At 42.7% G+C, this 12,974-nt stretch overlaps 1 protein-coding gene across 2 annotated transcripts; it reads left to right on the top strand.

The window, feature by feature from the left end:
• The first annotated feature begins 4,501 nt into the window (after nucleotides 1–4,501).
• Nucleotides 4,502–12,620, top strand: LOC308410397 (uncharacterized protein). 2 transcript variants are annotated; one of them, XR_013974179.1, is made up of 2 exons: nucleotides 4,502–12,309; nucleotides 12,512–12,620. XR_013974179.1 is itself a non-coding variant. In XM_080903702.1 (2 exons), the coding sequence occupies exon 2, from the start codon at nucleotides 5,815–5,817 to the stop codon at nucleotides 11,848–11,850; it is 6,036 nt and encodes a 2,011-aa protein (XP_080759828.1). In that variant the 5' UTR covers nucleotides 4,502–4,850; nucleotides 5,053–5,814; the 3' UTR covers nucleotides 11,851–12,610. The 2 variants fall into 2 exon arrangements, 1 of the variants encoding a protein (XP_080759828.1); XM_080903702.1 differs by having other exon boundaries at nucleotides 4,502–4,850; nucleotides 5,053–12,610.
• The last annotated feature ends 354 nt before the right edge of the window (nucleotides 12,621–12,974 follow it).

Here is a 12,974-nt window from a genome sequence, read left to right as displayed (position 1 = left end):
CGGCTAAGATGAACAGGCACATGGGTCAATACATGAGTGGGACACAGAAAGGAATTGGCAAGAATACCAGAGGCGCAAAATACCAGCTACTGGTAGACAGAACAGTCAGCCGAGACTGCACGACCAGACTGACCAACCTGTGCACTGCCTGGATTGATTACAAGAAGACCTATGACTCAATGCCCCACAGCTGGATACTGGAATGCCTAGAATTGTACAAGATCAATGGGACCCTAAGAGCCTTCATCAGGAACTCAATGGGGATGTGGCGTACAACACTAGAGGCCAACTCCAAGCCCATAGCACAAGTCACCATCAAGTGCGGGATCTACCAAGGAGATGCTCTGTCCCCACTGCTGTTCTGCATAGGCCTGAACCCCCTCAGTGAGATCATTAACAAGACTGGCTACGGATACCGACTACGGAAGGGAGCAGTTGTCAGCCACCTCCTGTACATGGATGACATCAAGCTGTATGCCAAGAGTGAACGAGACATCGATTCACTGATCCACACTACCAGGCTATACAGCAATGACATTGGAATGTCATTCGGACTGGAGAAGTGTAGTCGGATGGTAAGAGAGGGAAGGTAGTCAGAACTGAGGGGATTGAACTACCAGAAGGGAACATTGCAGACATAGAGGACAGTTACAAGTACATGGGGATCCCGCAGGCGAATGGGAACAATGAAGAAGCCGCTAGAAAAGCTGCAACCACCAAGTACCTGCAGAGGGTCAGGCAAGTCCTGAGGAGTCAGCTGAATGGTAAGAACAAGATCCGGGCCATCAACACGTACGCCCTGCCCGTGATCAGGTACCCTGCTGGGGTAATAGGCTGGCCAAAGGAGGGGATAGAAGCCACTGACATAAAGACAAGAAAGCTCCTTACCATGCATGGAGGGTTTCACCCCAAGTCCAGCACCCTGAGGCTGTACGCTAAGCGGAAGGAAGGGGGCCGGGGACTGGTGAGTGTCAGCACCACAGTCCAGGATGAGACAACGAACATCCAAGAATACATTGGGAAGATGGCCCCAACTGACCGAGTGCTCAGTGAATACCTCAGGCAGCAGAAACCCAAGAAAGAGGAGGGAGACGAGGAACCATCATGGAAGGACAGGCCCCTGCACGGTATGTACCACCGGCAGATAGAGGAGGTGGCTGATATCCAGAAATCCTACCAGTGGCTGGACAAAGCTGGACTGAAAGACAGCACAGAGGCACTAATCATGGCAGCACAAGAACAAGCTCTGAGCACAAGATCCATAGAGGCTGGGGTCTATCACACCAGGCAAGACCCCAGGTGCAGGCTGTGTAAAGATGCCCCAGAGACAATCCAGCACATAACAGCAGGGTGCAAGATCCCGGGAATAACATCGGAGATCTCTGTCCAGAAGAGCGCAGTCCTGGGAACAGCTAAGATACTGCGCAGGACCCTCAAGCTCCCAGGCCTCTGGTAGAGGACCCGAGCTTGAAGGATAAACCGCCCGCAGGGGCGTGCTGGGTGTTTTTTTATACACACACACACACATACATATAAACATATATAAACATATATATATATATATATATATATATATATATATATATATATATATATATATAACAGTCATGTGGAACTAAAGGTTTTCACATGATTCTATGCAGACCTGTGAAAAACTAATTACACCTTCTGATTCTGCAGCTTTTCGAACCATCTTTAGTGGTAGATAGATTACTGTGAGCAGCAACCCGCAGTAATGGATTTCTGCATAACTTTATCGGTCTCTCACATCACTGTGGGGGATTTTGGTCGACTTATTTTACAACGTGGCTTCACTTCATTTAGGTCCCACCACAGCAACTCAATTAGTTTGAGGTGTGGACTTTCACTGATTCATTGCAACACCGTAAGTCTTTTCTTTCTCAGCTACCTTGTTGTAGATTTGCTGCCGTGTTTGGGATCATTGTCATGTTGCACGACCCAATGTCAGCCAAACTTTAGGTTGGATTTAAATGTAAGGACTGCTCAGCGGGATTTGATAAACTGAGATTTTAAAGTTTACATGTAAGTCATTCTTAAATCTGTATATGATGTGAAGTTGTGTTTTTCATATTGTGAAACTTCAGCAAAACAAACTGAACTTTGTGCTATTTAAAGGGTGCATTAAAATGAAGGATAAACAGATTCGTTTGCTGTATTACTATGATGTATTTAAAGTAAAGAGCATTGTGTTGAACTGTCGCATAGCAGCTGTGGTGTTCATGGTCAACCTTCACACCAACTTTATACTGTCTATTTAAAGACAGCATAAACAGTACATTGTCAGTGTAGAGCATGGAAATCAATCAAGACAACTAATGAAAACTTTGCTTACATCTTGCATTTAGGTGTGTAAATCCACAAAAAGCAGTAAACTTCAGAGCAGCAGCAGAGGTCAGCTGGTCACAGCCGATACACTAAGAATATCTATGTATTAATTTAGGGTCCACCTTACAATATAAAGCACCCTGAGGCGACTGTTGTGATTTGGCACTGTATAAAGAATTGAATTTAATTTAATTGAATCTACTGACCTCTCAATAGAAATTATTGTGAGTTGTGATTTTTTTCCCCCATGCTTGGTCTTCTCTGCTAGTGTTGGTCAGAAACAAGGTCAAAAACTATTTATACTATTTATACAAGCCGTTTCCTCTTTGGGAATAAACCCACCCCGTATTCTGTCTTAACGCTGTTGTGGAATTACTTATCACATCATGCATCTGTTTGGTCTCAGATCCTTAAAAAGCTGTGCTTCATCTCAGTTATCTGCTGGGCCTCACATCTGCAGGGATGGTCAGGGAGAGGCAGAGAATCTTGTGGCCTTATGTTTTATTCAGCTTCATCATCACAAGCTTCAAAGCTTTAACATCTGACAAAGTTATAGATAAACACTGCAATATGCAATCATTACAAAGGTAGGAGGCAGGAATGAACAGTCTTTTATTTTGCTGTTTCCACACAGTAGGAGGTTCCCACTTACCTCTGCTTTGGCATTATTATGTCTTTTATTTGGACATGTTGTTTTGTTTATGAGATAAACAATGGCAACCATAACTGGAAAAGCATGGTGAATGTCCTTTTTATTAAGTCATTCTACTTAGAGCTAAAATATTCACCTACAGTACAGCCTTCTTTATATGATAAATAAAAGCATTTCTGTCACATAAGCATAGCCTGTAAGATGCAAATGATTTGTGCTGTAATTTTTAACACCATCTACAGGGTCACTGGGAAATAGAGGAATTCTAACAAATCAAAACTAAATAGGAAGCAGGGAGGGAAAGCAGCTGGCCGAGAGGAAAAAAACAATTTAGGCCAGCAAGGAGTTATAAAATAGAAATGTGTTGCACACATGAGGAGCTCAGCTGCGTACCATTCTTCAGTGATCCCATTTCCTTTGATTTCCCTTGCTCTTATTGGAATTAACCACTGATAACCTGGAATTGCACCAAGGAGTCCAGATGAGTGGTGGACATCATACTGTTGTGGCCTGAATCTTTATCTGGTTTCATCTTCTTACAGTTTTGCATTTTTCCTTTTTTCCTTTCCTTTGCTTTTTAATTCCCCTTTATTTTTTTATTAGTATCTGCTTAACATTTCTAAATTATAATATGCAATTTCTCAGGAATTCAGATGTTTGCATATAAAAATATAAACACAGCATTCATTTTCATTTTATTTACTGTATATACAATATTGCTTATATGCTTTTTGCTTAATTTCACACAATTGTGATAACTTCTCTGGTGTGTTTGTACAGACACCTCAAAGCATTAAAGTTAAGCATTTTGCATAACTTTTCTTTAATAAGTGGAAGATGTATTAGGGGAGGGAATCTGAGTTCTGATAGTAACCTTATAAACACTCTGGTCAGGTTTTGAATGATAACATCAAATCGCCGTCTTCCACTTCTGGTCGCGTGGAGGCCAAACCAAACATTGTTATGTCATCATCCCAAGCTGAAATATCATCACTGGGATCTTGGTGAAAGCCCCCATTAACAGAGTTCAGTTTTCTTTAGTGCAAAAGAGGACTGGAGCCCTCAGTTGTGCTAGCAACTCTATGAGAATGTACTGTGGCAAAGCAAGTAATCTGCTGAACTTTTTAATATTTACATTACCTGACAGGATGTCATGCACTAGTCTCTGGACGCTGCATTTTGAAGCCTCAGCATGTTTTATCATGTTTTGGAGCCAAAAGTGACCATAAGACGGTGGAGAGGTAAGTTACAAGCTAACTGCTTGAGCATCAAAAACAGCTAGTTAGTGCTAAGTAACAGACTTATGTACTAAGTACTACAATGTCACTCACCAAAGGTTGAGCACAAACTTTCTACTACACCATAAGCCATATAATGCCATCAGATAATTCTATTAAAAAAAGCTAAAAAATGCACATAGTCAAAAGGCCCTGTTCAGTGACCTAAATTTCAGAAGTGAGGCCTAGCAGATAGCTACAAGCCACAGCTCTTTGTGTGGCTGCCGTCAGCAGCAGTTATGCAATTTGAGACAATTTTATGGTTCAAGTTACAATGAATAAGTGAAATACTTTATTGTTAATATATGTGTGTGATGTAATGTATGTTGTTGGCTGGAACTACATTTACAAGGGTTACAGAATGTTTCCGGGGTGGAACCAATGTTTAGTCTGTTGTTTGGGGTGACAATATTTTCAGTTACACGCCACACTCGGTAGAGCGCAGCATGCTTTTCGTCTCTCTCTGGTGGTGGTAGAAACATGTAGACGTATGCAACGGAGTGTTCGACTATGGGAAAGAGTGACACTACAAGAAGCGTTTCATTTAACCCCTGCAAGTTAATGCGGCCAATGAGGTATGCAATTTGTATATGTTGTGATAGAAAATAAGATGTTTGTTTGTGATAGAGCGAGCGAGTTTATGGTAACCACGTGTATATGTTAGCATTTTGTGAAGGTAAATTGTAAGCATTTGTGTTGTTTAATGATGTACCTTATTGTTTATTCTCTATGAGAACAATGTACGGCGGAAATTGATTATTTTATGTTGTTGTACAGTTCTCACGGCATCGTTACGGCATCTCTGGTGGCATCGTTGGTGGCGCCCGTGTGCAATAAATGCCAGTAAATCAAGAACGCCTTGTGTTCGTTTTTCAACTTGGAGGGAGTTACAGTGAGAACTCAATCTGCTCGGCATGAGGCGAGGAGACGAGTAGCGGTGTCGTCATCCACTGAGCAAGAAGAAATTCATCGCACGCTAGCATCAGACAGATAAGACTATGCATACGCCAGTTAACCTAAGCAGCAAACAGTTGAAGTTTACATGGACGATCCTTTAAGTGATGCATTTAAAACAAGTTAAATGTTAAGAAGTGGGTCAACTTCGACGACTGTTTAACGGAACACTGTAAGAACTGAAAGTAATCTGGTGCTCTGCATATCTCCTTCCTAAGTTCATGGTTCTGTCTAATAAGATTTTTTATAGGTGAAGTCATTTTACCTATTCGTGTTATTTGGATGCTAGAAGTGTTGTAGAATTAAGTGCTGCGTCGTATGTGTTGTTGGTTTAGGAACAAAGTTCACCATATTTATACGACTCAAGATGGTATTCATTCAGATATTTTATTAAGGTTTAAGGTGTTGTAAAATCTTGAAGGTATTATCCATTCTTGATGTTTTGGACAAGTTCACCTAAAGACAAGGTTAAGCTTGTAGCTATTAATATTTCAGGCAATTGAGCTGGTCTGTTGTTAAACCGCATGTCTGTTAAAGGTATAGCTAGAATTTATTTTGTGCCAAGTAATAAGTAAACATCGCAGAATGGATCAAACAACTGAATATGAAACTAAGAACGGCGACTTACTTGAGGATAGTAGTGCCACAAATGTACAGCAGTCATGTGAAGAAGAGCCACGAAGAAGTCAAAGACCTCGAAAGCTTACTGAAAAGGCTCAGCAACTGCATGATGATAAGTCAAAAATACTTCAGCATCGTTTCACTACAACTTATGATAAATGGAAAGCAAACGCCAAGCAAGCTAAGAAAATGATAAAGGGAGCCCCCTCTGTTGAGGTTGTGAAGGATTTAATGTGTAAGTTAAGTTGTGCATCAGCAGATGTGAAACACGCATATGAAGATTTGCGCAAATGTGCTTCCCCAGACAGTGAGATCCGTCGTAGGGCAGACACCTGTGACGCGGTATCCAAAATAATCTTGGACAATGCAACCACTTACCTTCAGAATAAAGATAACGAAGACGTTCAGATAGAGGATTTAGTCTGGCCTGAGTCTAGTTCAGTGTTTTCATCTTCAGCTTCTCAAGGCACAAGTAAGGGCTCTCAAAGAAGTCTAAGCTCTGCAAGCAGTTCCAGCATAAAGTCACAAAAGTCAAGCCTTTCCTCCATTAAGAGACAAGAGGCCGTAGCAGAGCTAGCTGCTACACAAGCTGCACTAAAGGTCCTGCAAGAGATAGAATGTGAGCAACAAGAACTTGAAAGTCTTGAAGAAGAAAATCGAAAGAAGATTGCATTACAAGAGGAAGAAAATGTGGCAAGAAAGAAAGCACTGGAAGAGAAACGCAGACAAATAGAGCGCTTACAGACTGTTAAGGAGCTAAGTGCGGCGAAGGCACGACTCCAAGTTTATGAACAAGACATAAGCTCGGATGAGGAAATAACAGAGTTACTTCATAACCACGCAGCTCAACAACATAGATCTCCAGGAGTTGTAAGGAGTCCACGTGAGCATCCCGTGATACACCAAGCAGATAGTATCACAGTCCTCGCTGAAGCAATAGCAGAGTCTATTAATGTAAGCCGTCTCCCAACACCTGAACCATCTATCTTCATGGGTGATCCACTAAGGTATAGCGATTGGAAGATGTCATTTCAAACCCTGATAGGTAGGAAAAACATTCCAGTAGGGGAAAGAGTCTATTACCTTCGTAAATATGTTGGCGGACCTGCAAAAAAGGCCATTGAAAGCTACTTCCTATTAGGAACGGATACAGCTTACAACTCAGCATGGGACATCCTGGAAGAAAGGTTTGGAAGTTCATTCGTGATAGCTAAAGCTTTCAAGGATAAGCTTGCCGCATGGCCCAAAATCGGACCCAAAGACAGTGTTGAGCTGAGGGATTTTTCAGACTTCCTTAGAGGCTGCCAGGCTGCAATGTCCCAGATTAAGGGTCTGGAAGTATTGAACGACTGTGATGAAAATCAAAAACTTCTAACAAAACTGCCAGATTGGCTGGTGGCCAGTTGGAATAGGAAGGTGATTGAGATAGAAGAAACTTGTAATGTGTTTCCTACTTTCAGTCAGTTCGTGGAATTCATCACAAAGGAAGCAAAAATAGCTTGCAACCCAGTGACTTCTCTTCATGCCCTGAAGTTTAATGATGGTGAAAAGGTAAAGATAACAAAGGCACGAAACATTGGTGCAAAGGTGCTTGCGAGCAACTCTGAAGAGAATGCAGAACGTAAGAAATGCACTTTTTGTGAAAGATGCAATCATGGCATACAGACATGCTGGAAGTTCAGGGAAAGACCAGTTGAGGAACGCGTTAAGTTTGTTCAGACAAAGAAGTTGTGCTTTGGATGTTTACAACCAGGACATCTCTCAAGGACCTGCAAAAGAAGGAGTCTTTGTGAGACATGTAAGGAAAAACACCCAACATGTTTACATGAAGACCGTGAAAGAGCAACCAGAAGAGAGAAAAGCAGTGATGAGCATGGGGAGAGTGTAAAAAACTCAAAATATGCTAAGTCAACGGAAGGAACAGAGAGCAAACATACTCCTGAACCATCAAATGAAGCCACGTCAAACAGAGTAGTGCAAGGTATGGACAGTATGTACTCCTCTACGGTTGTCCCAGTTTGGCTATCTACATCAAGTAACCCAGAGAATGAAATTCTTGTATATGCACTATTTGACAACCAAAGCGATACCACATTCATTATGCAAGATAAGGCAGAAGCTCTGGAAATGAAAGGGGAGGCTGTGCAGTTAAAACTCTCCACACTTTCATCCAGAAATACAATCATCCCGAGTCAAAGGTTAGTTGGACTGCAGGTGAGAGGTTTCTATTCATCAAAGAAGATTTCTCTCCCTGTAACCTATTCAAGAGAGTTCATCCCTGCCAATCTAAGTCACATTCCTACACCAAGAACGGCAAGAGCTTGGACACACCTAGAGCATCTTGCAGAGGAGATCGCTCCATTGATTGAGTGCGATGTAGGGCTTCTCATAGGATACAACTGTCCACAGGCTTTGCTGCCCCGAGAGGTCGTCCCAGGTAAAGACAATGAGCCATTTGCTCAAAGGACAGATCTTGGACGGAGCATAGTCGGTTGTGTTAGCCCATGTGTCGACTATGGTGATGCTATAGGAAGCAGTCACAAGATTGTCATGAAGTCAGTGAAACCTCACCTCCAGACATCTAAGAAGCTCACAAACGAAGTGAAATATATATGTCGAACCCAAGTCAAGGAGTTCATTTCACCGCCAGATGTGCTGAGGATGCTTGAGTCTGACTTCAGTGAGAGAAGAGTAGAGGATGCTAATCTATCTCAGGAAGACTTGCGTTTCCTAACCATCATGGAAGAAGGAATCAAAATCAAGGCGGATGGTCACTGTGAAATGCCGCTCCCCTTCAAGAAAGATCGACCAAATCTCCCAGACAATAAGACGTGTGCAGTCCATAGGCTTCGATGTTTGAAAGGAAGATTTGAAAAGAACAAACAATATCAAAGGGACTACACGACCTTTATGAGTGAAATCATAACAAATGGGGATGCAGAAAAGGTCCCAAGAGGAGAAATTAACAACAGTCCTGTGTGGTACATTCCTCATCACGGGGTGTATCACCCACACAAGCCAGGAAAAATACGGGTTGTATTCGACTGCTCAGCAAGATTTGAAGGCGTGTCACTAAATGATCACCTTCTTACCGGACCAGAATTAACGAACAGCCTGATAGGTGTTCTCTGTCGCTTTCGCAAGGGACAAGTTGCCATAATGTGCGATATCGAGCGTATGTTCCATCAGTTTCACGTCAAAGCAGAGGACCAGGACTACTTGAGATTTCTCTGGTGGGACGATGGAAACTTCCAGGCTCAACCATCAGTCTATCGCATGCGAGTGCATCTATTTGGAGCTGCCTCTTCCCCTGGTTGTGCAAACTTTGGGTTGAAACATGTTGCTGCCCAAGGACATGGTCACTACAGTGAAACGACCATTCAGTTCATTGAACGAAACTTTTACGTGGACGATGGGCTCACAAGTGTCGCAACCAAGGATGAAGCCATTAAGTTAGTAAAGGAAGCAAGGCAACTCTGCAGTGCTGGCAAACTGCGAATTCACAAATTCATTTCTAACGATCATGAGGTACTTGCATCCATTCCAGAGAGTGAACGTGCAGATTCAGTACGAAACCGCAACTTGGTTCTTGGTGAGTCCCAAATTGAGAGAGCTCTGGGAATCAAATGGTGCATTGTTGCAGACCAGTTCCATTTCAGAGTGATTGTGGATGAACGCCCACTTTCTAGAAGAGGAGTCTTATCAACTGTGGCATCCATCTATGACCCTCTCGGCTTTGTGGCACCATTTGTTCTGGTTGGAAAGCAAATACTCCAACAGATGTGTCAAGACAAGGTTGGATGGGATGAACCACTGTCAGAAGAGCTCAAACCACGGTGGGAGTCTTGGCTATTGGATTTAAGGAACCTGGCTGACATCAAAATTCAGCGCTGTTATCTCCCAGAAGGTTTTGAGAAGGTCGAAAGATATGAACTGCATCATTTCTCAGATGCGAGTGTTAAAGGGTACGGTGAATGTTCTTACTTGAGAGCAATCAGTGTTTCAAACCAAGTCCACTGCTCTCTAGTTATTGGCAAAGCCAGGGTGACTCCTACAAAGGTCACCACAGTACCCAGGCTTGAGCTATCAGCAGCAGTTATTGCCGTGCGAACGAGTGACCTGCTTAAAAGGGAGTTGGAAGTTCAAGCCAAAGAATTCTTTTGGACAGATTCGAAGGTTGTTCTTGGATACATCAACAACGAGGCTAGAAGGTTTCACATATTTGTGGCAAATCGCATTCAGCGTATCCAAGAAGGTTCCGATCCAGACCAATGGAGATATGTGACTTCTGAGAACAATCCCACTGACCATGCATCACGGGGTCTGACAGCAAAGGGACTAATTACTTCCAGCTGGTTCACCGGTCCAGATTTTCTCTGGCAGGATAAACTTCCTGCTGATGACATTAAGGTGGGAGAGTTGGGAGCTGAAGATCCAGAACTTCGTAAGACTTTTGTCCATAAGACACTGACCACAGAAGATTCGTTGCTCAATCATTTCTCAAGATTCTCAAACTGGACAAGGCTAGTTAAAGCAATTGCACGACTCAAGCGATACGTCAAAGAGCTGAAAGGTCTGACGTACAGAACAAACGAAGTCACCAGTCTTGAGGAGAGGAAAGAGGCAGAGCTTTTCATCATAGCTACTGTCCAAAACGAACTGTTTTCTGAAGAAATCAAAGATCTGAAATCGAAGCAGACAACAACAAGAGATCGTGCAAATAGGTTGCACAAACTGAATCCTTTTTTGGATAAAAGGGGTGTGTTAAGAGTGGGAGGTCGGCTGGAGCATGCAGATTTACACCCACACATCAAACATCCAATGATCTTGCCAAACAAAACCCACATATCAAAGTTACTGATTGAACACTTCCATCAAAGGGTTCATCACCAGGGACGTGGGATGACGATGAATGAGCTGCGATCAAATGGCATTTGGCTATTGGGATGTAGTCACGCAGTGTCTTCCTACATCTACAAGTGTGTCAAATGTAGGAAATTCAGAAGGAATGCTGAGGTACAAAGAATGGCAGATTTACCGCGTGAGAGAGTTGAAGCATCGCCCCCTTTTTACTATTGTGGAATGGACTGTTTCGGCCCATTTTACGTTAAGGAGGGAAGAAGGGAACTTAAACGCTATGGTCTGCTATTCACATGTCTGTGCTCTCGTGCTGTGCATATAGAGCTTCTCGACGACATGACCAGTGATGCCTTCATTAATGCTCTTCGAACCTTTATCGCCATACGAGGAAGTGTTCGACAACTTCGGTCCGATCAGGGTACCAACTTTGTTGGAGCAAGACGGGAGTTCTTGGTATCTGTAAGGAAAATGGACCAAGAAAGCCTAAGACAACTAGGTTGTGAGTTTGTCATGAACCCGGCATCTGCCAGCCATATGGGTGGGGCCTGGGAAAGGCAGATTAGGACGATTAGAAGTGTTTTGACATCCATTCTGGATCATTCATCCAGAAGACTTGACACTTCATCCTTGCGTACCTACCTTTATGAAGTCATGGCGATCATAAATAGTAGGCCCTTAACAACTCACCTGTTGAACGATCCCACTGGTCCACAGCCTCTTACGCCGAATCACATCCTGACTATGAAGTCTTCAGTGGTTTTACCACCACCTGGTGAGTTTGTGAAGGAAGACCTTTATCTTCGCAAGAGATGGCGCAAGGTGCAATACCTGGCTAATGAATTCTGGACCAGATGGAAAGGGGAATACTTGCTGAATCTTCAGCAGAGAGGAAAATGGTACAAGGCACGGAGAAATGCTAAGATCAACGACATTGTGGTGCTGATGGACAATAGTCTACCCAGAAATGAGTGGAAGTTGGCCAAGGTAACCAAGGTGTACCCTAGTGAGGATGGAATCATTAGGAAACTCGAGCTGCTAATCAGTGATGCGACATTGGATGACCAAGGAAAAAGAGTTAACAAGCCAGTGTATCTTGAAAGACCTATCCACAAAACAGTTACCCTACTTGAAGCTGAATAGTTCAGAATTCTTGTCTCTGTGATCTATGTGACTAAGGGACTGTATACACTTGCCTTTACAACGAGGTTCAGTTGAAAAATCATTAATGATTTGGTGGGAGTGTGGCTGCCGTCAGCAGCAGTTATGCAATTTGAGACAATTTTATGGTTCAAGTTACAATGAATAAGTGAAATACTTTATTGTTAATATATGTGTGTGATGTAATGTATGTTGTTGGCTGGAACTACATTTACAAGGGTTACAGAATGTTTCCGGGGTGGAACCAATGTTTAGTCTGTTGTTTGGGGTGACAATATTTTCAGTTACACGCCACACTCGGTAGAGCGCAGCATGCTTTTCGTCTCTCTCTGGTGGTGGTAGAAACATGTAGACGTATGCAACGGAGTGTTCGACTATGGGAAAGAGTGACACTACAAGAAGCGTTTCATTTAACCCCTGCAAGTTAATGCGGCCAATGAGGTATGCAATTTGTATATGTTGTGATAGAAAATAAGATGTTTGTTTGTGATAGAGCGAGCGAGTTTATGGTAACCACGTGTATATGTTAGCATTTTGTGAAGGTAAATTGTAAGCATTTGTGTTGTTTAATGATGTACCTTATTGTTTATTCTCTATGAGAACAATGTACGGCGGAAATTGATTATTTTATGTTGTTGTACAGTTCTCACGGCATCGTTACGGCATCTCTGGTGGCATCGTTGGTGGCGCCCGTGTGCAATAAATGCCAGTAAATCAAGAACGCCTTGTGTTCGTTTTTCAACTTGGAGGGAGTTACACTTTGGGTGTGCACAACTATCAATCAAAGCAACAAACTTTAATTTAAAAATATTCACCCTGTTCGTGCAGTTGCTATGAAGTGAGAAACAAGCTATAGACCTAAACCAGTGTTTTCGGTTTAGTATGTCCACACGCTGGCTTCCTTTCTCAGTAACCTTGATGGCTGCTGCTGCACAGTACCACACAGGCAGTCAAAAATATGTCAGTTTTCTTTAATGAGTACTCAAATGGATTGAAATAAATGCATCGGACCAACAGAAAGTCAAAGGTTGTGGTATCAAAGCATCTTCACGCAAACCACTGAAGTGCCTTGAGGCTTCAACAACGTATAGCGTTCAGTGTTTGCA

Source organism: Rhamphochromis sp. 'chilingali' (assembly GCF_963969265.1).
Source record: "Rhamphochromis sp. 'chilingali' genome assembly, chromosome: 14".
Lineage (NCBI taxonomy): Eukaryota > Metazoa > Chordata > Actinopteri > Cichliformes > Cichlidae > Rhamphochromis > Rhamphochromis sp. 'chilingali'.
This window is presented reverse-complemented; position numbering and strand designations above follow the sequence as displayed.